This window comes from Triplophysa dalaica, chromosome 18 (genome assembly GCF_015846415.1).
Source record: "Triplophysa dalaica isolate WHDGS20190420 chromosome 18, ASM1584641v1, whole genome shotgun sequence".
NCBI lineage: Eukaryota > Metazoa > Chordata > Actinopteri > Cypriniformes > Nemacheilidae > Triplophysa > Triplophysa dalaica.
In genome coordinates this window covers 20,042,150-20,065,817 of record NC_079559.1, presented here as the reverse complement: position 1 = coordinate 20,065,817, position 23,668 = coordinate 20,042,150, and the positions used below count along the sequence as shown (strand labels likewise).

General features: G+C 37.8%; 1 protein-coding gene across 1 annotated transcript in view; it reads right to left on the bottom strand.

Annotated features, from left to right (window-relative positions):
- plxnd1 (plexin D1) overlaps positions 1–23,668 on the bottom strand; it is a 50,919-nt gene that overhangs the window by 1,805 nt on the left and 25,446 nt on the right. The window contains exons 12-35 of the mRNA XM_056772882.1: positions 23,314–23,471; positions 21,144–21,289; positions 20,691–20,796; positions 18,676–18,815; positions 18,408–18,587; positions 17,099–17,183; positions 16,721–16,987; positions 15,240–15,389; positions 14,250–14,367; positions 13,194–13,301; positions 10,492–10,604; positions 9,356–9,460; positions 7,607–7,737; positions 6,811–7,009; positions 6,534–6,680; positions 6,231–6,387; positions 5,991–6,094; positions 5,757–5,820; positions 5,612–5,646; positions 4,879–4,983; positions 2,990–3,153; positions 2,463–2,610; positions 1,191–1,331; positions 808–882 (exon numbers count right to left, since the gene is read on the bottom strand). Of these exons, the coding sequence (XP_056628860.1) occupies positions 808–882; positions 1,191–1,331; positions 2,463–2,610; positions 2,990–3,153; positions 4,879–4,983; positions 5,612–5,646; positions 5,757–5,820; positions 5,991–6,094; positions 6,231–6,387; positions 6,534–6,680; positions 6,811–7,009; positions 7,607–7,737; positions 9,356–9,460; positions 10,492–10,604; positions 13,194–13,301; positions 14,250–14,367; positions 15,240–15,389; positions 16,721–16,987; positions 17,099–17,183; positions 18,408–18,587; positions 18,676–18,815; positions 20,691–20,796; positions 21,144–21,289; positions 23,314–23,471 (3,146 nt within the window). The remainder of the gene's footprint in view (positions 1–807; positions 883–1,190; positions 1,332–2,462; positions 2,611–2,989; positions 3,154–4,878; positions 4,984–5,611; positions 5,647–5,756; positions 5,821–5,990; positions 6,095–6,230; positions 6,388–6,533; positions 6,681–6,810; positions 7,010–7,606; positions 7,738–9,355; positions 9,461–10,491; positions 10,605–13,193; positions 13,302–14,249; positions 14,368–15,239; positions 15,390–16,720; positions 16,988–17,098; positions 17,184–18,407; positions 18,588–18,675; positions 18,816–20,690; positions 20,797–21,143; positions 21,290–23,313; positions 23,472–23,668) is intronic.

The window sequence follows — 23,668 nt, the reverse complement described above, 5'->3', positions numbered from 1 at the left end:
GAAATGATTCAACGGTTGTTATTATGAGGTACAACTAGACAAAACAGTGGAAAAAGTAATGCTTCACAACATTGTCCTGAGATCTATTAAAACCTTGAAATGGAGTCTATTTGTTAAGATAAAACAGCACTCAACATAAGATTACACAACAATAATGCATTCTGCGAGCACCAATTACCAGATATTTCTTAATAATAGGTACATTTTGTCTAAAGAATATGTGAGCGGTGCTTGCCGTGAAAAAACTTGGCACTGGACAGATATTAGGTGGTCATACTGCCAGTCACAAGGGAAACGAGCCAACCATCGTGTCTCTATTGTGTTATGTAAAAACGTTTTGGTGGTCTGATTCAGTAGAATCAAACCTCTTATCTCTACGATGATCTGATGCATACTTTCTGTGTGTGGTTAAGACCTTTGAATGTCTCTATTTTAAGTCATAAAGAAAACAAACACACCCTTAACACATGTGATCTGTTGCGATCTGCATGTTAACAATAATCAGCGTTACACTTTAGTGGCTTGTTTTGCAAACCCCTATGCGGTTGCGCTTTCATGTCGCGCCAAGCCTCTATTTAGCAGCTACCGTTACACAATGAGCTCAATCACACAGATGCAAATCAGAGTGTTTCAGCGTGTTAATGAAGCTCAGTGATGGCTAAAGAATGCACCGTAAAATAAGTCCAGGGCATCAGCGCCAGGGTGGCAGCACGCTCAAACATGCACAGGAAAATGAGCTGATCACAGGACCAATCCTCATGCTGTTTCAATTTCATTACAATTGACAAAAATGAAAAGCTTTCTCACCTGATGACGATATTTCTTGGCATATGTGTAGATTTCAGTTAAGGCAAGGGTGGTGTTGAACTCATTCCTGTATTTCTATGACATGAACAAAAAGAATGATGTGATATGAATGATGAAAAACATGTTGCCTCGGTTTCCAAACGTATCTGTCTGCAGTAGACTAACTGGAAATATAGAGTGGTAAACTTTGTTTGACATATTGCTTCTTCTATTTACTAGTCTTGTCCAAATGCATTCTGGGATTGCCCTTTCGCTTTCAAATTGGGAGCTTTCCTCAAATGCCTAAAGGCTACATACATTATGTGCAGCAGGAGGCTTTTTTGAGAAGCTGATCAAAATGTAATTGGACGTGAACTGTAACAGTAAGTGTCCGTCCCGCTTACCCGTGATTCCTCAGCGAGGTGAGCGTTCATTTCCTGTTCGCTCAGTGGTGCCATCTCCTGAATCTGTTTGTAATAACTCTGAACCCTCTTCTTATACTCTGGGATCTCTTTGGCATACAGCAACTTATTGGTGGGAGAATCCTTGAAAATAAAAATTAAAACAGTTATGAATGTAAAAAGTGCATTAATGTGTGATTAAAAAGTGTCATGGACTTCATATACCGTACCCATAAACCTGTGTTTTTTCCACAGTCATGTATGTCAATTTAGTTTTTCATTATCATTTGATCAAAACTTTCTCTCTTTGCCATATTCGCATTTAGTTTGTATCTTGATGTTTTTTTACGCAATATTTTTGCATGTTGATTGAAAATGTCTAAACGCAATCTAAACAAACTGTGTTCCCCGAGCGTATAGTTTAAAGCAGCTTTAAAAAAAGTTTCAGCACAATGTTAAAATGCTGTCTATCTGAACTAATGGAAGTGTCCATTTAAAGCCTCAAAACACTGTTTACCCAAATCATCATTTACACATTCGTGTCATTTTCTTTCTTCCCCAAAACGCAAAAGAAGATATTGTTAAGAATGTTGAATAACAAAATATTGCCCCCCCCTTTATTTCCGTTGTATGGGCACAAAACCATTGAAACATATACTGTCTTTGACCGACATGTTTTATTTTGGAGTGAACTCTGTTTATTGTCTGTAATCCCCAGTGAGCAAGCTAATGTGAATGTGCCGAGGACTTTCCGACTTTTGAGATAAAAAATGTTGGGAAGCGTGGCTCAAATAGCCGGATCAACTATAATCCTGTACAAGCATGAATGTAGAGAGCATAAAAAGTACAAAAATGCTTGTAATCTTTTTCACATTTAGGAGACCATCGGTATTCATGTTTCACAGCAGGAATCTGTATGACACTGATGCAAAGCTGTCTTAGGTTATTTACAGTTGCTACAGTGCAGATTTATATTAAATCATGTAGATTTCCTCTGTAATGTGAACATGGGTTCAAATGAGTGAATAGTGCTCATCAGTGCAAACCGTTGCAGCTCTGCATTTATAAATAAATAACCTCTGCACTGAAGTTTTATCAATCCATGACTCAAAACCCAGTTGCATACAAAACTGTGATTCAGGAAAACTTGATCAAGGCTTGACTGTGTATAGTCAACTGGCATTTTGTGTAAGGCTGAGACATCAAAATCATGGTCATCGTAAAGTACATGAGAGTATGTTATTCAAATATTTGGAGATGTGTCTGTGTTCTTACTTTGCCCAGCTGTAGGTCAGAGAGTGAGCATGCATCAATGAAAGCTTGAGCAATAACTGACAAGCAGGCGTCCATGTGATCCGTCTTATCGATGTCAAAAACAAACTGAGGGTTTTTCAGGATGTTCACCCAGAACCTGAGAGGCAAACTGTAGAGAGATACATTGGAGACCATTACAGCCCTGTGATGCATCATTGCGGATGCCATCTTCACATCATTTACATTTCACTTGTTTTTTTTCAACATTATCATCTTTGTTTTTAAGTGATAGTTCACCCAAAAATGAATTTTACCCCATAATAATCTCAAAATAATTATAGCTTTCTCTCACAAACGTGTCTTTCGCTTCAGAGGATATTTATGTACTCAACGAAGTCGATTTTGGAGCTTCGAAACATTAGCGCCCATTCATAGTATGACTAAGCTAGATAGATAATTTTCCAGCTACCAAGAATGGCATCATAGTGACTAAATGATGGGGTAAAGTTTCTTTCTTTGAGACCTGTCTTAAACACTTTTACAAATACCTATTGGTTTTCCAAATATGCAGCGTGTCGGGGTCTGTGATCCCACGATGGTCTGCCTGTTCTTCTAGAAAGTCAAAGAAGTATTTCACAGCGAATGGTGGTTTATCAGGCGGAATGCTCAGAATGGCTTGAAACAGATCATCTAAGAACTTCTGAAGTGTTCCCTGTACAGATAGGACAAAAACAATTTCATTGAGAAATGGATTCATAAGGATTTATTCATAATGCGTGCAGAATACATTTTTAATACTTTAGAACTCATTGATTTTACCTTTATCAAGAATAAGGAATTAAAACACTGGATTTGAATGTTATGTACGGGATAATGTAGAGGCAGCCGGTTGTTATCGCAGAAATAATCCACAAGATTGTGTTCCAGACCTGACATAAAGCGGAGGGGAGGGTCTTGTATCACACTGAAGGGGGTTATTTCGCAATAAAAACCGGCTCCTTGTACGTTATCCTGCTTGTTACATGGCTACTTGCCACATAAGGAAAAACTGGACTTGAAATGTTAATTTGAAATATTTTATTAGCTCATTTTTAAGGAAAGGAGGAAAAGCTGTTTAGTTTCTGTTTTAAGATGAGAAACAATGTTCAAATGCCAAAAACAGGTAATTTGGTTTAATCATTTGTATATAAAGTGTCATATATGTTTTTAGGAAACATTTGTTCTTCATTTGTAAAAAATGCCTGTCAATACGATTTTAATGTATCCGGGTTACTGTGTGTTATTAGTTTTGAGGGGGTGTTATCTTGGATTATTACGCGGGGCTCTGGAATACTTGATTGTGATTGGCCAGTTGCGACATTCGTTTCTAGTGTCTGTTATCCGAGAATAACAACCCCTGGAATAACACCCAGCAACACGGATGCTGCAAATCATTTTGACAGGTGCAGAAACAATAGCTATTTCTTCTCAGACAATGAAATTTTCCTGTCATTTATTACAATACTATATCATCATATAGTAGTATAGACCGTTCCTGAGTGACAATAACGTTTCTGTGCATGCGTGGATTATATATTAATATCATATTAAATAAAATAAAATACAAATAGTTATATTATTAGGGATTATATATTAATACATATATTACCTATCAAATAAAATATAAATAGTTATGTAATTAGGGATTATATATTAATACATATATATCATTCCATTCCATTCCATTTTCTACCGCTTATCCGAACTACCTCGGGTCACGGGGAGCCTGTGCCTATCTCAGGAGTCATCGGGCATCAAGGCAGGATACACCCTGGATGGAGTGCCAACCCGTCGCAGGGCACACACACTCACTCATTCACTCACGCACTCACACCCTACGGACAATTTTTCCAGAGATGCCAATCAACCTACCATGCATGTCTTTGGACCAGGGGAGGAAACCGGAGTACACACAAATCGGAAGCGGGAATCCAACCACCAACCCTGGAGGTGTGTGGCGAACGTGCTAACCACTAAGCCACCGTGCCCCCCGTATATTACATATTAAATTAAATATAAATAGTTATATTATTAGGGATTATATATTAATACGTATTTTATATATTTAATAAAATACAAATAGTTATATAATTAGGGATTATATATTAATACGTATATTACATATTAAATAAAATACAAATAGTTATATTATTAGGGATTATATATTCATATGTATTTTATATATTAAATCAAATATAAATAGTTATATAATTAGGGATTATATATTAATATGTATTTAATATATTAAATAAAATATAAATAGTTTTATATTATTTTAATTAGACACTAGTCACACATAGACCGAAAGTTAACTGCGTTAAAACGGTCTATATTAGTACTATTACAATGTTTATGTCACTGACAAATGAGCACAAATCAAAAATATGCTTTAGGTCACCTTGGTAGAAAGCAAACGTGTCAGGTAGATCTCAGGCAACACTTTCTTTCTGTGGCTCTGTCTGTGGGACTTCCTGTTCTCAGTCAGTTCATCATGTGGCAGCACCTACAGTGACATGAACATTAATTATTAGCGTTATGGGCACTCTTATAAACGGTCACTAAATATGTATGATTTGTATAATCATTAACTTAAATATAACATTTTTACACAGAAAGAAATACAATTAAACTTTTAACCTCGCAAAGCTTTTAATAAGTGATAACATACACCATAGCCATCTAGTTGTTATCACATATACTGTAAATTATTCAGTTTTTTATGATAACAACAAGCAGTATGTGTATTATCCTACTTAGTACACAGTAACTTACTAGACATAAAATGGTAGAAATCCCATGTAGTTACTTTAAAATACCCTCTAATTTCTTGGTTAAGTAGTACATTGTAAGTACACTATTGCTACACGTATCTTAGTGTATATAAAGTGCATAATAATTAATGCAATCAGTAATATCAACATATAATGCCACAATTTGCCAAAATATGAGCTATTCCAGCCAGATAAATTTAAAGCTCTGTGTTTTTACTGTTTGTCATTTATGTTTACTTTTATTTTCTCTGTGTGTCCTTACAATCAATGTGTGAAGGGAAAACATTAAGTCCATTGAGTTTCCTTAAAGTCTCCCGAGCAGCATTTGAGCAACGTCATTTTTATTCAATAAACACTTACCAAATGAACATATTTCTCTGTGTCCAGATCTTTTACTGTGGGCAGAAAAGACACAATTATCCAGAGGAAAATGACGTAAAACACCTAGACCATTTGCACAAAGAAAGTGTTTGGCATTAATAACCGACGAGTCAAGGCCCATTACCTCTGCCCAGTGTGTTCTCTCTCTTATCTTTCATGCTCATGGCCAGTGACGCCCCATCTGGGATCTATAGAAGGCAGATCAAAAGGTTAAATGTCATCAGGCTTATGGATACAGAAATTTACTCTAGAGACCCTCACTGAGCAACTCATTCCATGAACACCTAAAAGACCCCAAACAGACTGTTACATATTTTCAATTTCAGTATACACTCTCCATTTCTCATTACCAACACACCTGATAGTGAAAAGTGGTATTGAGTTTTTTTCTTCCGTCTTCCATGATAGATGTGTCATCCACATTGTGTAAAATTCTGCTTCTCTGTCCCTTTGGAAACCATTCTGTGTGAAACAGACTTTATTAACACTATAAATAAATCTTTAATTATTAAATACATGAAATGACAAGCCACATTTACTTATTTCCTCTCTGATGAGCCAAGCAAAGAAACAGTCATCAAATTGAATGATAAATTACCCAGTTCAACATCTTCCTCTTTGGGCCATTGGGAGAAGGGAAGGTTCTTGTAAAATGCTTCGAGTATCTTTTCTTTCAATTGACAGATGGTGTCTGTGTTCATCACACGGACTATCACAGAGTCCATTCCAAAACCTTGGAACGACACGTTAATGTTCTGGAACACACACAGACACAAGGAGTCGGCTATCAAACCATTCAACAGTCCCGTTTATAGGATCAAAAATGAAAGAGACAAGCGTAATATCTGAAATGAGAGAAGGTGTGAACAGAAAGATTAGTCAGAAGTCACGTTTAGCTCACCTGTGGTTTAGCCTCAATGTTTTCCCTCAGAAGCCATTCCTCGTTGAGCGTGTACCGTGCTTTCCCCGTGATGGCGTCGATCGAACCCTTGTTGATTTGCTGTCTGATGGCGCATAGCAGCAGGAAGAACGGTTCGCCTACAGTTTCCTGACAGGACAAGAAGGAAAGTTTGTGAATGTTGAGATATAACCGAGTTATGATGGCTAGAGATCATCCTGGTAGACTTTTGTGGCCATTCTTTATCCTAATTTCTCACTACTTTTGTATACATGGGCACCTTTAGGTAGCTGTACATGCAGATGGACATCCAGTTTGTAAGCATCTTCTCCACCACTGACTCTGTTCGTCTGAGCATCAGTTTGGGGTTTTTGGAGGCTGATGCATCGATCAAATCCACCAACAACTCCTTCATGATGCTGGTGTAGTACTCAAGTTTACCATGGAGGGCAATCGTAAGCAGAGAGGCAATATTGCACCTAAACATCAATGGAAAACATGCACACAATGAAAACAAACCTAGAGGATTATTATTAAAAACATGTGCATGTGGGAGTGAAAATATGATACGCAGAAAGTTGGTGAAGGCCCAAGTCTCTGAAGAACACCAGCCATGAATAGATCCAGAGAAAAAGAACCTCTAATTCCAAACATCCATCCCTTTCTACAATAGTACACAATAGTATTGTTCTACTGATGAAGCTAATCAGGTACAGATGACAATGACAGACAGTATCCTTGAGCGCAGGATGTGCGTCATAGTTGCATAAATAACATAAATAAATCAAATAAAGGTGAACATCTTTGGCATATCATTTGGACCTGTAAATATGATTTTTGCTAGATCTTTTTCTTTGAATAGTACCTCAGTAATGTAAAACCAGTCTCTCTTAGAAAAAAATGTGTTTTGTGTTAACTGAAACAAGGCATGTGCTATAACAGACCTATCTCTGCTCATAAAATGTACTTGTATAAAATTGTGTTCTTTAAAGACCTAAAAAATACATATAATATCATTTCAAAATTATCAGCCTGAAAAAAAGGTTTTGTTTGTACTTATATTTCACTGTACTCACCTGTCTCGCACTGCAAAGTCTTTCTGCTGCTCAAGTGCATGAACAAAGGTGACTAGAAAGTGTTTGTTGTTCAGAAGAGTGGAAAACAGTGTGATTCCCTCATCCACATTGGGCCGTGTGGTGTTAGAAGGCTTTAATAAAGACAAAGATACATCATAACCAATGTGCAGATTTTTTGATCATCATCTGAAAATTACAGTTTTTTCATTTTGAATAACAATAGAAAAAAAATCAATATATTATGCATAAATTGGTCCCTATATTCACCATCTAAGCGCATGGAATAAAGTGCAGGGCGCAGGTGCACTCAGGGCGTTTCTGAATCCACTTTTGCTGGTTTAATGGGAAAACAGTCGGCGCACCCGGGTGCATGGTCTTAACGGGTTGTCCTGATTCTCTAAGTGAGTCATGGGTGTTTTTTGGCCGTAACGTGCAGTAAACCAATCAGAGTCTCATCTCTCATTCCCTTTATGAAAAGAAGTTGCGCTCTTGCATGGCGGACTTTGCAAGACCAAAGACTGGACGCTTCTCAAGAGAGGAAAGCTATCTAAACGACAAGCCGGATTTTTATCTTTAAATCCACAATAATCATCATTTACATTATATTCCATTAATTTTTTGCATTTTTGTTTACTGTAATAAATAAAGTAAAAGTGGACACGCCCAGAGGCGCATGTTCCTTTAATAACAAAAATATATTTTCTATTAACGTGCTCCTTAACTAACACATTTTTATAACCTGCTCCTTAACTAACAAAAAATAGTTTCTACTTACGCGCTCTTTAAATAACAAAAAAATATTTTCAGTTCCTCAAAATAGCAACGCGCCAACACTGCGTCTGAAAACACCTCATTCTTAGACCAACACACCCAAGGGCGAACCAATGGGCTCAAATGCATTTGCTATTTAAACAACGCAGCGCAGGATGGGAAAATGAGATGTGTCGGGCTGAAACTAGCAACAACACTTGCGTTGCACCGGGTGTATGATAGGGCCCATTGTGTATGTCCCGTTGTCTGCACTACATGACTGGGTAACACTTTTTTTCACATACAAAATAAATGCCCTGTTGTACAACATTTTGTTTTGCAATATCAGACTGTATCATATTAAAGCAATTTATCACGGGATTGAGCCAATAATTTCACAACAGCTATGCACAAACTGTCCACAACACATCTAGAAATAGCTCAACCATAATCTTCCATGTCCGTATATGAAGGACAAAATAATGCAGATAATATTATGAAGTAAATGGAGTTAATTATCAACAAGTTAACATTGATGTTGAAACCGGACAATTGATTATTAAGACCCACTGTAACCACTCCCATAGCCTCACTAATATTAATAAAGCATTTATTTGTAAGAACTTATAGTTCACCTCTAAACAACACAAATCAAGGGCAGGAATGGTTGCTGGTAGGACAACAGAAGTTTCTTTGAGATTACACAAACACTAATTTATTACTGACGAATTGTACTTGACTCTAAATCTGTATTTTCTGCAGGCACGCATCAATGTAGAGCAGTACATTCATATAAAAAATAAAGAGAAACTGCTTCTAAAAGAGTTACATAAACATTTGAATATGTCTAAAAATGCAGAACAATCATTTGTTATCATGTGTATGTGTACAACATGCTCTTGTGACAATTTGTCGTACATATACATGAGTTCACACAAGAAGTTGTCAACACAAGTAAGACAGTGTGGCTGAATTCTCGACAGCGTTGGTGTGCCTCACCTTACAGTTCTGCAGCAGAGGATGAGTTTCAGATAGAGCTCGAGGGCCATGGGGACTGTTCTCATAGACAGGCTGAACCAGACGTTTCTCATAGTCAGAACACATCTACACACACAACAGGTACTGTATGACAAAATTCTGACCAAAACCAAACCCAATATTTGTGCGTGTGTGTTTGTTTGTGTTATATACACTGTAAAACTTTTTTAGTTTTGCAGAAGGTTTCCCAGTAACTTACTTTAGATGTAATTACTTTCCTATTAGTACCGTTTTCATTTTGAGTTCAACTTTACTTTATCCGAAATTAAAACTTTTGAGATTCAAATGCACAAGAAGAGACTGTCATAAGCACAGCAACACTGCACACAAAATGACATTTATACATTTATATAACTTCTTACATTACAATACATTTATATTTTAATAAAAACAAGACAGAAATGCTCAGGTAGAATGTCATTTTTGCAGTGTTGCTGTGCTTCATTTTCAGAGTTTAATTGTTTTAATTGTATTTCTTGTCAAGAAAGAGCATCTTAATGTTTAGATATTTGTACTACAAAACCAGACAAAACTTAAGGATGACTTTTTTGCAGTAAAGTGACCTTAGAAATCTAGTCATGTTTTATGAAAGAAAATATAAGAAATAGGAAAGTTTATGTTTAAAACAACATTGCTAAGTTTTACAGTGTATATTTGAACAGAATTTCATATTTAACATCTTGCCTTTGAAGCATAAATGATTATAGACTGAGTGTAACATACACTCAAATGTATGTTAAGTATGATTCTTTGGCCAAATTACAGATGAATTTGAATAATAAAATGTATTTATTATTTACTTTTATTTTCATCAGGTCTTGTAATAATATCAGGATAGCAAATTCTAACCTCATATTGTGATGCCACTTATTATGCGTCTATAGTATTTGAGATGCAAAATTTCTTTTTTAAAGGGTATTTAGTAAATGTTGAAATTAAAATTGATAAATGTTGTTAAACTATAATGCATTTTAATGTTAACTAATCTAGTTAATATAGAAGTGTTACTATATTGTTTTACACATTAACATGAGAACGAACAGCAGCAGACATCTGTAGTGAAGGGTTAATATTAAACCCATTATGTCCTGCAGTACCTTAGGAAAGAAAGTGCGTGTCACAAACTGCTTGTACTCCAGGAATGGGATTCCCTGTGTGCGGTTAAGTTCTTTGGTCAAATCGGTCATGTCAGTCTGTAGTTCTGCAAAACCTGCATGACAAAAACATACATTAGGTTTCTTATACAATGTGTATGACTTTTCATAGACAAAATTACTTTTATACCATGCGAACTGTATATTCTCTACCCCGTAACTATGATTTTGACGTTAGTGGGTACATACGGTATGAAAAATTGGTCTAAAGAGCCTAATTGTTGAATCCCAATCCATTTAGAGATGTGAGTTACAGAGAACGACATTTTTTTGTGTGTGTGTGTGTGTCTGCAAGCAACTCATTCGCATGGTACGCATTTTACGAGGGTAAACATCTTTCATTTCCACTGTTCTGTAAGCAGTGTTTGTCTTTCATTTCAAGAGTTTAGCACATGGCTTGAGCTGATATCAGATCAGTCTTTGAAGGGAAAGTCCTGGTGTAGGTGGTTCTGCTGGGATAACAGGAAGTGAGACATCCTCTTATTGTTTCAACACAGGATGTTTGTGTCTATTTGGAGATTTAAAAACCATGGAAACAAAAAATGTAATGGAAGGAAAGAGCTACATGTGGTGAAATGTTGCAATTCTGTAAGCCTAAGCCCCTCAGGCCACATTCACAACTAAACATTGCAAAACTACACGAAGAATCCAAATGTGCTGAATATGGGATTAAAAACATGCACAGCAAACCCTTCCGACCTGATTCCACTTAATGTGACCAGTTTGTACAGACATATTGAAAGAATGAACAGATGTCTGGACAGAAAAGCCTGTAAGAAGCTCTCATCAAAAAGCAACATTTCTGAACGTGACTTTCTGTGCTTCAAGTTAAAAAAATTACTTTGTGGAGCAGTTTAGCTCCTGTGTCATCTACAACATTTGTGAGAATGATAAAAGATGTAATGATGAAAAACAATCTTTTTGAGAACTTCTACTTGAAGCAGGATCGCAAAATATCAGCAGAAATATAAGTGAAAACTGCAATGATTTATGATCAGCAGTTTGGGAAACAACAGCTGCATTTCCAAAGTTGGGCCAAACGCTAGTGTGATGTGGATGCCCAGGGTCAGTCGTCACTTCCGGAGCTTGATCGGGCTTTGCTGGGGCTTCCTTTAGGTCAACTGTGTTTTTGTCCCACCAAATACCTTGGTCCAAAGAAGGCCAGCTAAGGGTTTAGAAGTGGTAATGATCATTGGCGGACATTGTCAGAGGAACTGGTTTGCCGTTATTTAAAATACATTAACAGCCAAATTTCCTCAATAACTTCATCAAGAAGCTAATTTAACTGATGTAGAGTTGAGCCGGATACTCGGCTGAAACGAGTATCCGGTACGGATAAAGCACTTTTGCCGAGTACGAGTATCATACGAGTAATACGAGTCAATATCTGTGCTCGGATTGAATAAAAATCCTCATTGGGTAGCTGACTGTGTCTGCGTTCTGTGATAGGCTAGTCACAGCGCCCCTCCCCTACACATATGCAGATGTATTGTGTTGCTGACTGTGTCCGCAGCTCTCTCTCTCCGTCTCTCCCTCGCTCAGGTTCGCGGGTCTTTTCCGTTAACGTTTAGGGTTTCTTCAGCATTAGGTTTGTTTTTTATTTCGGTTTGTAGTACTTACTTATTAACCAGTAGAGTTTGGTAAACGTGGGGTTTGTTCAGACGTGGTGCTTGGTAGAATGCGGCTCTGCCTGTCTTTTTTAAACCGTCAGCTGGCTCTAACCAGTTTTTAATTAAAAGTTAAAAAAATAAAGTTATGTTGAGATGAAAACTCTTGTTCATTACATTTTACTTCATAATTGCAACCGCATGTGTTGTATTCATTGTTGCAAAACTTATTCTGTATAAAGTTCGTTTGTCATCGTGATCAAAACCATTGATCTGAAGCTCAATGCTGATGCTGTCATGTAAATATTTTTCTAATCAGCATTAAATATAAAAATTTCTGATCAACCCATATCAATTGCATGCTTAAAATAACATACCGATTAAAGCCCCGCCCATCTCAAGACAACCCGACCCAATTTCCGGGTTAAATCCCGCCCACTTCCTGGTTAGGCCCCGCCCAGTCCGAGTACAGATACGGATAGAGATAATTCATATGGTCAACAGATACAGATACAGATACAGATACAGATAATGCTGTACTCGCACATCCCTAGTAGAGAGCATAACTTTGATTTTGTTTTTCTCTGCATGGCTTTTCACTCTTTGTGGTCCACATATAGTCTACGTAATCCATTTTGAAAACTGACCATGGTTTTAATACAGTTAAAACAAAAAAAAGAGGGCGAACTGTAAATAAAATAAATCCAACCAACACTGTTAACTCGAAAATATGTTCAGCATCATATAACAAATATTTAAGCGACTTCTCTGTCATTTTAATTCATTAAGTGAGACAAATATACATAGAAATTTAGAGCTTGGCTAGAGGGACAGAGGCTCCCTCAGTCCTGCCGAGCTCAACGGCGGCCCACGTTTCTCACAGCTGGAGGTCCGAGGTTATTTGCTTGGCCCGGCCCATAGAAAGGCTTGACTTGCGCTGGTCCACCAATGGAAAAGCAGCTAATCAGATCATTAGATCCATTCCTCCTGTAAACCGTCGATGTGAAAACAGTGAGTAGGTGTGTATATGTGTGTTACCTTTGCGTATTTCATCTCTGATCTGTGACTCCATTTCCTCCATCTGTAAGAGAGTCTTCTGCCAATACCTCTCCGCCCTGCGGCTCTTTGTGCAATACACCACCAACGCTACACACAAAGAGTCACACATTGTTTTTACTCCCAATTCACTTTTTCTTCAGGTGGATGTTACATTATCAGATTTTTGTATGAGCAAGGAGAACTTCAACGTGCTGTGTGGACAAAGAGATCTGATCTCACTATCATCAAGTAAGTCCGAGACACAAAGACACAGAAAGACCTGAGACAGCCTAAACACGTGTTCAGCCTCATCCATTATGGGAAGAGACTTCTACAGAAAGGAAGTTCCAGAGCTGGCTGTCTGGTGCAATCACAACAAGCTGGAGATCAACACGCTCAAAACAATGGAGATGATCTTGGACTTCCGGAGAACCCCACAGGGACTCCCCCCACTCACCATCATGACAGTCAGGGCCACTGAGAGGATTATTGGTGAAACCAGCTGCCAAGATCTTTACACCTCTACAGTGAGAAATAGGGCTAAGAAAATAATTTTCGACCTCGCTCACCCAGCTCACTCCCTCTTCCAACTGCTGCCATCTGGCCGGCGCTACAGAGCACTGACCACCAGAACAGCCAGACACAAGAACAGTTTTTTCCCGCAGGCTATACTCGGCCTGAACAATTAAAAGCTCTTACTACACACTGTCCATCAAATTGCACACTTGCACATACCATCTGGAAACTGTACATTGTAAGAAACAACATATCTTAATGTATATTTGCACAATGTTTGCACCATGTGTACACTTTCTTCTCCAATAAGCTCCTGTCGTCAAGTCAAATTCCTTGTGTGTGTAAACATACTTGGTAATAAAGGTCCTTCTGATTCTGAGACGTACTGAATGAAACCGAGCACTGATCTCTGTGTGGGCCATAAGATTGTTTAGACATCTACATCTCTACTCACTTACTTTCTGCGCTGTAGTGTGAAGCATCTAATACTTTTGCTATAGATTAGTTTTTATACCCTTGAATGTATATATGTATACATACCCACGGTGCAAAGCAGCAGCAGCACACAGCACACAACGATAGAGATCACAATGGCCAGTTCACTGCCTCCACCCATCTGCACCATCGCTATGACCTTATGAAAGTGACCCACTCGCACCTGAAACACACAATATTACGACTTTTTACTATCACCCGTTCCGTATACGGGACACCTAAGTTTGCGTCAATATTGTGCATGTACTTTCTAATCGAATCATGACAAACTATATATCGTGGAAAAGGTCTAAGACTCTAGAATACAGATTTCTTTTGTGTTTTTAGCAATAATCAGCTACTTTTCTTTTTTCAAACGAGACCAACCGTAGGTCTGGTCAATGAATTCCAAAAGAATACCGCCATTTTAGTTCCAACATGCGTTTTCATGTGCAGGCTCAAAAAGGGCTACGACGGTTAACAGATTTGAGTATTTTCATCAAAAGCAAATTCCTAATGAATAGGTTAATCAAGAAATAAATTCATGTTTAGATTATGAGTTTACAGAATATTACAAAATATTTTTTTACACAACCCACAAAATCTGCATTTAAAGTTGGGGTTAACCATAATATTTTGCACTGCTATTAATACTGACTAAGAACAGCTGTATAGTATTGTAAGAACATTTTTAAGTTCGCAATAAGTGCCAAAACTTCAACAGTACATTAAAGCAATAGATGCCTTTCATCACTTAGTCTTTTATCGAACATATGACCTTAGCCTTGCCAGCAACAGAGGATTACTCTTACAGCCAGTGTGCTCTGCCCAGATTTCGCATTCTTATTGTGAAACCATTGCCCTCTGACACATTTAATAATTTCGCAGATTTAGCTAAATTAACTATTTGTCTTCTGTGTTTTATTGCCAGAAATGTGCTATAATCACATTTATAATTTCACAGAGTGTTTTCAGGATATAAAGTTGTGTTCACCCAAAGGTGTCGCTTGAGACTGAGATGTATGTGAAAACAGTGTGTTCAGGAGGCAGACTCACGGTGACGGGCAGATCTCCAGTGCTGGCACTCAGTGATCTATTGATGGTGCAATGGAAGAGCTGGTCATTTTGGAACGTGATGTCACAGAGGTCCCCGCCAATCATCACAGAGTATTCATCCGGCGTCAAATCCAACTCACTCGGCGCTTTCTGCAGTACAAGAGAAGGAACACCATTTCAAATTTCGAATCTCTTAAGATTGTCTCTGCATATACTCATGTGAGAGTGGGACGAATGGGTATTTGAATAAATTACATTTTATATTTTATTAACATTTTCTTTCTATTAGAAATGTAACCTCCCATCCTATCCTTAAATTCCTTGGTAGAGAATACAGCATGCCCTCATTGTTCTATAACTGTAAACATGTTCCTGTCAGATGTTCTAAACCAGGGCTAATCAACTTAGCTAGTGAGTTTAGTTCCAACCCTGATCAAACACACCCAACCGAGCAAACCAAAATACTCAGGACCAGGGGCGCACTGACCGGGCATTAGCGAGTTGGACACTTATGCATAAAACGCAATGCACACGTTACATACAACACCCAGCCCCGACCCAACCGTTGACAGAATTGGTGGAGGGCCGGTGTGGGCCGAATAATCCAGGGCCGATTTTGCTTCTCTGTCCACCCCTGCTCAGGACTACTTGAAAATGATGAACTGGATTTGGACTTGAACTAAACTATACAGATCACTCCAGTATAAGAGCTGGCTGGCTCCGCTCTAAACATCCCACCACAAATTTCCGGACCATTCTATCTGTTTAATAGCGTTTTACACGGCATAGTACTTCACGGTACGGCACGGTTCAGCTCACTTTTGGAGGGTTTTCCACTGGGTACAGTATCTAGTACATGATGCTTTTTTTAGTACCACCTCGGTTGAGGTTCCATTTTATATTAATGTTAGTTTTTTTATACAGGAGCATATATGCTATACTGTCAATACAGAAGACAAAATGTGCAAAATATGAATAAACGAAACCCTTTGGCTTATAGCCATGCAAGAAATGTCCTGATGACCGTCTCCCCTCTAAAAAAACACGAATGCACTCTCTCTCTTCTCTAAGGTGCACTTGGCGACCTGCCTGCTCTGTCTGGGGCCTGACGTGTGCTCATTAAATAAGTAAGTAAGAACTGATCCACGCGTGTGTAGCACATGCATGACCCAGTCCTCAGATAAGGCTCTACATGTGGTCAGTTTGAAAGGTGTCGGGAGTGGGCATCCGTCCAAACACCCTCTCCAGTCCATAGTACCAGACTTTCCAACAGCTATCATCTTTAATACAAAAATGTAATCCCGCGCCACAAGAACCTGTATTGGGTCTAGCGAGTCGCAGACCTCTACTCTGAGGTGCTATGAAACCAGACCAGCTAGTGTCAGTAAAGGACAGAAATGACAAAATACAACAACAATAAACAAAATCAATGAAAGCTGTGGGTGTACACTGCATTTTGTCAAATGTAAACAATAACTCACATTAATGATAAGGATAAGTGGCTCTCCAGGGTGATGTTTAATGTGCTTCTCTTTGTTGGCTGTATAAAACTGCGGGTCTTCCACATAGTCAAAGCGGAAGTGACCGGTATGAGGGACCTCGTCCTCCTCTAGCATCTGGCTTGCTGAAGACACACCGTTTCCCCTGTAGAGCACCTCATTAAAGTAGAAATGAGCTGTGGCCTGCTGGGATTCCCTGGCAGCAGGAGACTCACACTCGATTAAAGTGGACGAAACGCAGGAGCAATTCTGCAAAACACAGTACAAGTGACACAAATGACTTAATACAAAATTATTACTCACAACTACTCGTAAGAATATATCCCCACTTTTTTTCTGACCAAAAAGATAAAAAAATACCGTCCGTCCAATTCCAGACACCTCCATCATGACAGATTGTACCAGATGAAAGCTGTCTCCAGTGACTGAGATTTTGCGACCGCCACTACAACAAAATCACATGAGAAAAGAAATTAACAAACTTAACAAGGTTTTTAGAGGATCTATTGACAGAAATGCAATATAATATACATAACTATGCCTTTAGAGGTGTATAAAGACCTTTCATAATGAGACGTTTAGTTTTTACTACCTTAGAATGAGCTATTTCTATCTAGATACATTCTACACGAATTCGTAATGTTGTCTCTACAGTAGCCCTAAATGGACAAACTGCTCTACAGAGAGCGTTTCGTAAATACTCCATCAGCGAAGAAGCAAAAACACGACGACAAGGGAGGTAGTGAGCCGTTTTGTTAAAATTCTTCGTTTACATAGAACACAAACGTCTTCAAGGTATTCCTGTAGAATTCAACCAATCAGAGGACAACTTCAAATACACTGTGTGCTTCAGATAAGTCTGGTGTAGGCTTCAGACATTAAACCAATGGTCCATGGAAGGACGTCTGAGACTACCCAAAACTCAATGAACTTTCACAAACAGCAAAGTAAAGTTTGAAGCTACTGCTCTCGAGCTGTGTTGTCATGAGATTCAGGGGCGCTTTTTGGGCTTAAAGGGAAACTTCAGCCAAAAATGAAAATTTCATCGTGTACTCACTTACAAGTTGTTCCAAATCTGTATAAATTTCTTTGTTCGGGTGAAGAGAAAGATATTTGGAAGAATGCTTATAACCAAACAGATCTTACCCACCATTTACTCCCATAGTAGGAAAAATAACTTTATCGTTTTTAGTTCTGTTGAACACAAAAGAAGATATGAAGGACATTTTGAAGAATGTAGGACAGCAAACAGTTCTGGGACACTTTTTTTTTCTACAATGGTAGTCAATGGTGGGCAAAATCTGTCTGGTACAAGCATTCTTCCAAATATCTTTCTCTATATAGATTTGGAACAACTCGAAGGTGAGTAAATGATGACAGAATTTTCTTTTTTGGTTGAAGCATCCCAAAAGTGTCTCGATCGAAAACAACTTGTACTGGCATATTTTAAACTATATCAGTGTGATGGTTTTGCATTTAGATGCACACCAGTAATGTTTTTTATCTGTAAAGTAAGTTCTTAGTCTCGATTTAAATATCTTAATTTAACCAAAGCCTAGTCCTGATTTAAGATATTCCCTGTCTGGGAAACCACCCCGTAGATTTATTTCGATGTTTTATTTAGTTTATTTTTTATTTTACTGCTTTCTTTTGTGCTCAGGTGTCTCACCTGAGGTAGCTTTTGTTGGGTTTTATGTAACTGATTGTAGGGTTTTTCTCATAGCAAAATGTGAAATTTGGTGAACCACTGTAACACTGCCCGTCGTCGTAAACCACACACACCGATACACTCTCCGGGACAGAGGACACCCCTGGTGGCATCACGCACTTGATGACATCACTGGACTGCCTGAAAAGTCATAAAGAGTGTGTAATAAAGCTCCAGAAATATATGAGGTGACAAATGCTTTTGTACAGTGATAAAAGACCGTACTCACTTGACAATGTTGCAGTTCTGAGTACTGTTGACTTTGACATTAATCACGGATCCAGCATCCAAAAATTCACCGCGAATAGTGAGTCTGGTTCCGCCAGCAAGAGGACCTTGCCTGGGTGTGAAGTCTAGTAGTTTGGGCTCCTGTGTCGTTGACAGACAATGTAGGAGATTTAGGAACACAAAAAAGTTGCTAAAATAAGACCTTCAGGAAGATTCAGCTGTACTGAAAACAAGTAGCTAGTCCAAACAAATAAGGATCTCGCAATGCTGGTAGACCCTTTTGGTCAGAGACAGTAACAGTAGAAATTAAATTTAGTTAACAAAATGAATTAACAAAGTCAATATAATATGTACATTTGTGCAGTTTGCAGTTACAGTGTATTCAAGCTGTACATTTGAACAGTTTTTGTATTCCCTGGGAACCAAAATGATGACCTTTGAGATGCCTCTGCCAGTTTAGCCACAAAGCTACAGAACACAAAGGGACTGTGTGACTGCATGTTTCAGTTTGTATATTTACAGGTCTGCTCTCTGAAACAGTTCTGGAAGGTTGGTTTAACCTCCCAAAATCAATGTGTCATGCACGTATGTAAATACTTCACGCCCACATTTGAGTCAGGCCTGCAGCATACCTTACACTGCCCTCGGAGACACACACACACACAAATGACATCACATCACACCCAGTGTGTGTGTGTGGGGGGGGTTAAGACCAGCCGAGAGTCAGGGAGAGGATGTAAAAGTGTATGTACAGTAAGACAGAGGTTTCTTGAACTCATGTAATGGGCTAAAGGTTTAAGATTGGAGCAGTACCCTTCACACTTTTCCGCGCCATCTATTTTTATGAAATTCTTTGAGTGTCAGAGAATATAGCAGGTCTGGGGATTTTGCGTTATGTCGGATCACAGGAATGACTCATGACCAAGTGTGCCTCTGTATGCCTCTGCAAAATGTAATAACTGTAATGAAGGTACACAATAAACGTTTTACTTTAAAAACAAAAAGCTTCACTCATATTAAAGGATAGTAGTTCACTTTCAAATAAAGTTTCATGACAATTTACTAACCCATATCTTATCCAAGATGTTCATGTATTTGTTTCTTTAGTCAAGAGAAATTAAGGTTTTTAATAAAAACATTCCAGGATTGGACTCCAAACAGTTGAAGGTCAAAATGACCGTTTCAGTCGAGCATTAAAGGACTTTAAACGATACCAGACGATGAATAAAGGTCTTATGTAGTGAAACAATCTGTAATTTTCTAAAAAAAAAAAGGATCTGCTTTATAAACAGAAAAAGCGTATACTTTTTTGGCTAGAAAAGACCTTTATTCATCGTCTGGCATTTTGACCTTCAACCATAAGTCCACTATGTGGAGAAAAATTCTGGAATGTTTTCATCAAAAACGTTAATTTCTTTTCGACTAAAAAAAAAACGTAAACATCTTGGATAAGATGTGGGCAAGTAAATGATCATGACAAGTGAACTACTCCTTTAATCTAACTTTTATTTTTAGGCTTCCATTTTTAGACATTCAGTATGTAATCTGTTCAATCCCCCGCCCCACTAAACCATTTGTTGAGTCAGCGATGTCAAGTTGGCTGCTTGCACAAAAAGACTGTGTTTGCATGCACAAGCTTTGTTCCTCACAAGTTCTCCTCACATATCGCTTACTGAACTTTAACTATTATTCATAACCATCAGAGTCAAGCGTACGTGATGTTTAAATAATACTATAACTTAGGCATTCCTAATGTCACAATTCACAAGTGGAAAAAGATTGTAAGATCATATTTACTGTATAGCATATTTCAGAACACACATCATTTCAAAGCAGCTTTTAAAGTATAAATAATGGTATATAGTAGATAAATGAAGAGGTGGCTCAGAACAGCCATAATATAGTCTGGACTTTTGTGACGATTAGGATGAGAACAAAACAAGACATTCCAAAACAAAAAACTCTAAATACCCAAATAAACTAAATAAAAACAAAGACCGAAAGGTTTATACTCACAACAAAGGAGAACATTTCTCTCGAAACGCCCTCTGTATTACTGTTTATGCTCACTGTAACATAATCCCTCATCTTTTCCAATGATGCAGCAGTCTCACAAATGAACCTGTGGCGACACACACATTTCAGATTAGTGGTTCATGTCCGGTCAGCACCTGGACTTATTTTTATCTTATGGCTAGTTCAATGTGAGAAACTAGCTGGTTTTTGTGCAACGTTTAGAACATTTGAAATGTTATAGACTGGTGTCAACCAGCATTAAGCTTAGACATTTTCAACTAGCATAGGTTATTTGTCCATGAAATTCATCATTACACAAATCTTTTTTTATTTACTATAGTTGGCCTATGATATCCCATTGTTTTCAAAAGTAAAGATTGGTAAAACGGGGACTGCCATACGTATTAAGGTATAGATAAAAACTAGTACAAACGTAAATGCGAGTGTACTTACTTTACTGAAACAGTGTAATATTCAGGCAGTATTTTACAGGGCACATGCCCGATGGACACGTTCACATGATCAGCGCTGTGTCCAAGATTTTTTCCCTGTATTGTGAGCAGCGTTCCGCCCATCAAAGGCCCTCTGATCGGTTCAATCTACATATCACAAGAAGATACAATAATAGATTAAAGGATGTTAAATGAATGTGTATAAAAAATACAACAAGATTTTGAAAACATTTACTTTCGTTTTTGGAACAACTCAATGACCCCAAATCTTTACAACTGAATCAAGAAATATTAAATAACTATCATTTTTACGCAGGACACTGAACCAATCTGCTCTGCTCTTTGTCTGCGTTTTTGGTTTCCTTCTCTAATATTGTTTCCAAACCTTAGTAGCTCCTTTGTCAACAACTGAGGGCTGTGACTGTCTGGCCTTCAGTTTTCTAAATCTCAAGACAACGTATCATAAGAAGATTAGGAATTCCCCCAAACAAAAACACACTCGCTGAAAGTATATTTTAATAATAAATCATTTAATATAGCAAACATTCTAAATAAATGAAATAGGTGTGTTCAATCAAATAAAAATGACCAACTTCTTCCAATACTGTTATGCTTATACTGCATCTACACCTAAAGGCGTGAGAGGGCTGATATGGAAGCTCAAAATGGTTTTAGCAGAGAGAACAGAGACAGACGTCAGACTAAAACTCCCTGTGTTATGCAGACACTGTGTGCTGGCCTCAGACTAATATTAGCTCAAGACAAGAACTAACTTAATCACAAAAGCTAACAGCACACCAGGTGCACCACTGATAGTGTATTACGTGATTATTTGTACAACTTTGTCTCTATACACTATATAAACATGACTGGAGTTGTCACTTTCTGAATGACACTACACTAATGTTCACACTTTTGAAAGGAGGTTTGTTCATTCTGTCTGGGTTTTAACAACTGTGTGCAAAATATGAAAAGGTTGATGAACCCTTACATTATAAACTCAATATTCAAAGGCGGCAAGGGGGAGGAGCGATGCGTTTTTCATTCTGCTCGCAACACAAAAATCTCTGCATTTAACACTGTTGTAAAACATCAAATGTTTAAACTTAAAAATGAAATCTGTAGAATTAAAACGTGTAAAACACACAACTCGCTGAAGGCCTGAACAGCCAACCTGATAATTATTTCCCTCAGTGAACGAGTCCCAGTTCACATCATTCATACTCTTAATTTACACCTCATACTGAAGGGAGAGACGGAAAATAGAGAAAGTGTGAAGAGAGGACAGAATGCACAGCATGTTGTTTTCAACAACCTATTCCAGAAAATACATCTGATGTAACATAAGGATCATTCTTTTACTCACAGTCCTGTTTTTTGTTCTGCCAAATAAGCAAATCCCAGATTATCAATTATTAACATTAGCGTAATAATTTTATATTAAAAACGGTCTCTGCATCCTTACACTTACTTTCAATGTGATTCCTTGACCAAAAAAACCCCACAGAATTTGTCTGAGCATTTCTATGTGGTACTGTGACAGCCCAACATCAGTCACAGTGATAGTGACAGTGACTGTTACAGTCACTCAAATATGACACATTTTACTGGCTAGATTATAATTTTCGTCATTTCTATATACTAGATCTTCAAGTGTATTTTTTCTCAAAGTAGCTTATTTTATTATAGTATTGCTCCTAACAAAAAACTGAAAAAATTACATATTAATGTTTAATAACCATAGATAAAAAAGTTGACATCATGTGGATGTTAAATACTGTGAGACAATTACTAACGCATTTTTTATTAATACTGTTGGACTGCTTCTGTTTCTGATAAGACAAATTAGTCCCTTCTGTTGCTTGTATGTGTCAGCTTCGTATATTTTCATTTTAAGACATTAGCATACATAAAAAAATCTAAACTACCCGTGATTATTTTTAATCAAGTATGAATGTCATAGACCATTTTACGTGACACAAACCTTTGTCCAGTTTTAGTTGTGAAATCTTCAGAAACGTACAGGCACTAGGTTGAATACCTACTGTAAGATACTTTTATCTTCACATTTCAAACCTCATTTTCACTACGGTACGTTTAATCTCATTACTGTCTAGGAGAAACAACATGCACTTTCCTATGGGTGTGTCTTATATGAGTGAGAGGCAAACCTTCTGGATCTGAGGGTCTGGGCAGTGCGTTGGGGTGAATTGGCAGTGGTCTCGTGGGTGACAGCTGTAATCACACCAGGCGCATAGGTGACCCTGTTTCTCACGACCCCAACACTGAGAGCAGTCACTGTCCCCCGCACTGCAGCTGTATACCTCCACTATATGCATACAAACACATACAGAAAAGATAGCAATGAGTTATGAATCACCTCACATTAATATGTTAATATTGAGTTGACACTAGGGCTGTCACAATATCAGACATCTCTCCACAATTATTGTGGCCAACAGAATTCACAATAACAATATCACGATAACTGTTAGAAATGTTGAAAAACATCATGCTACAAATCAA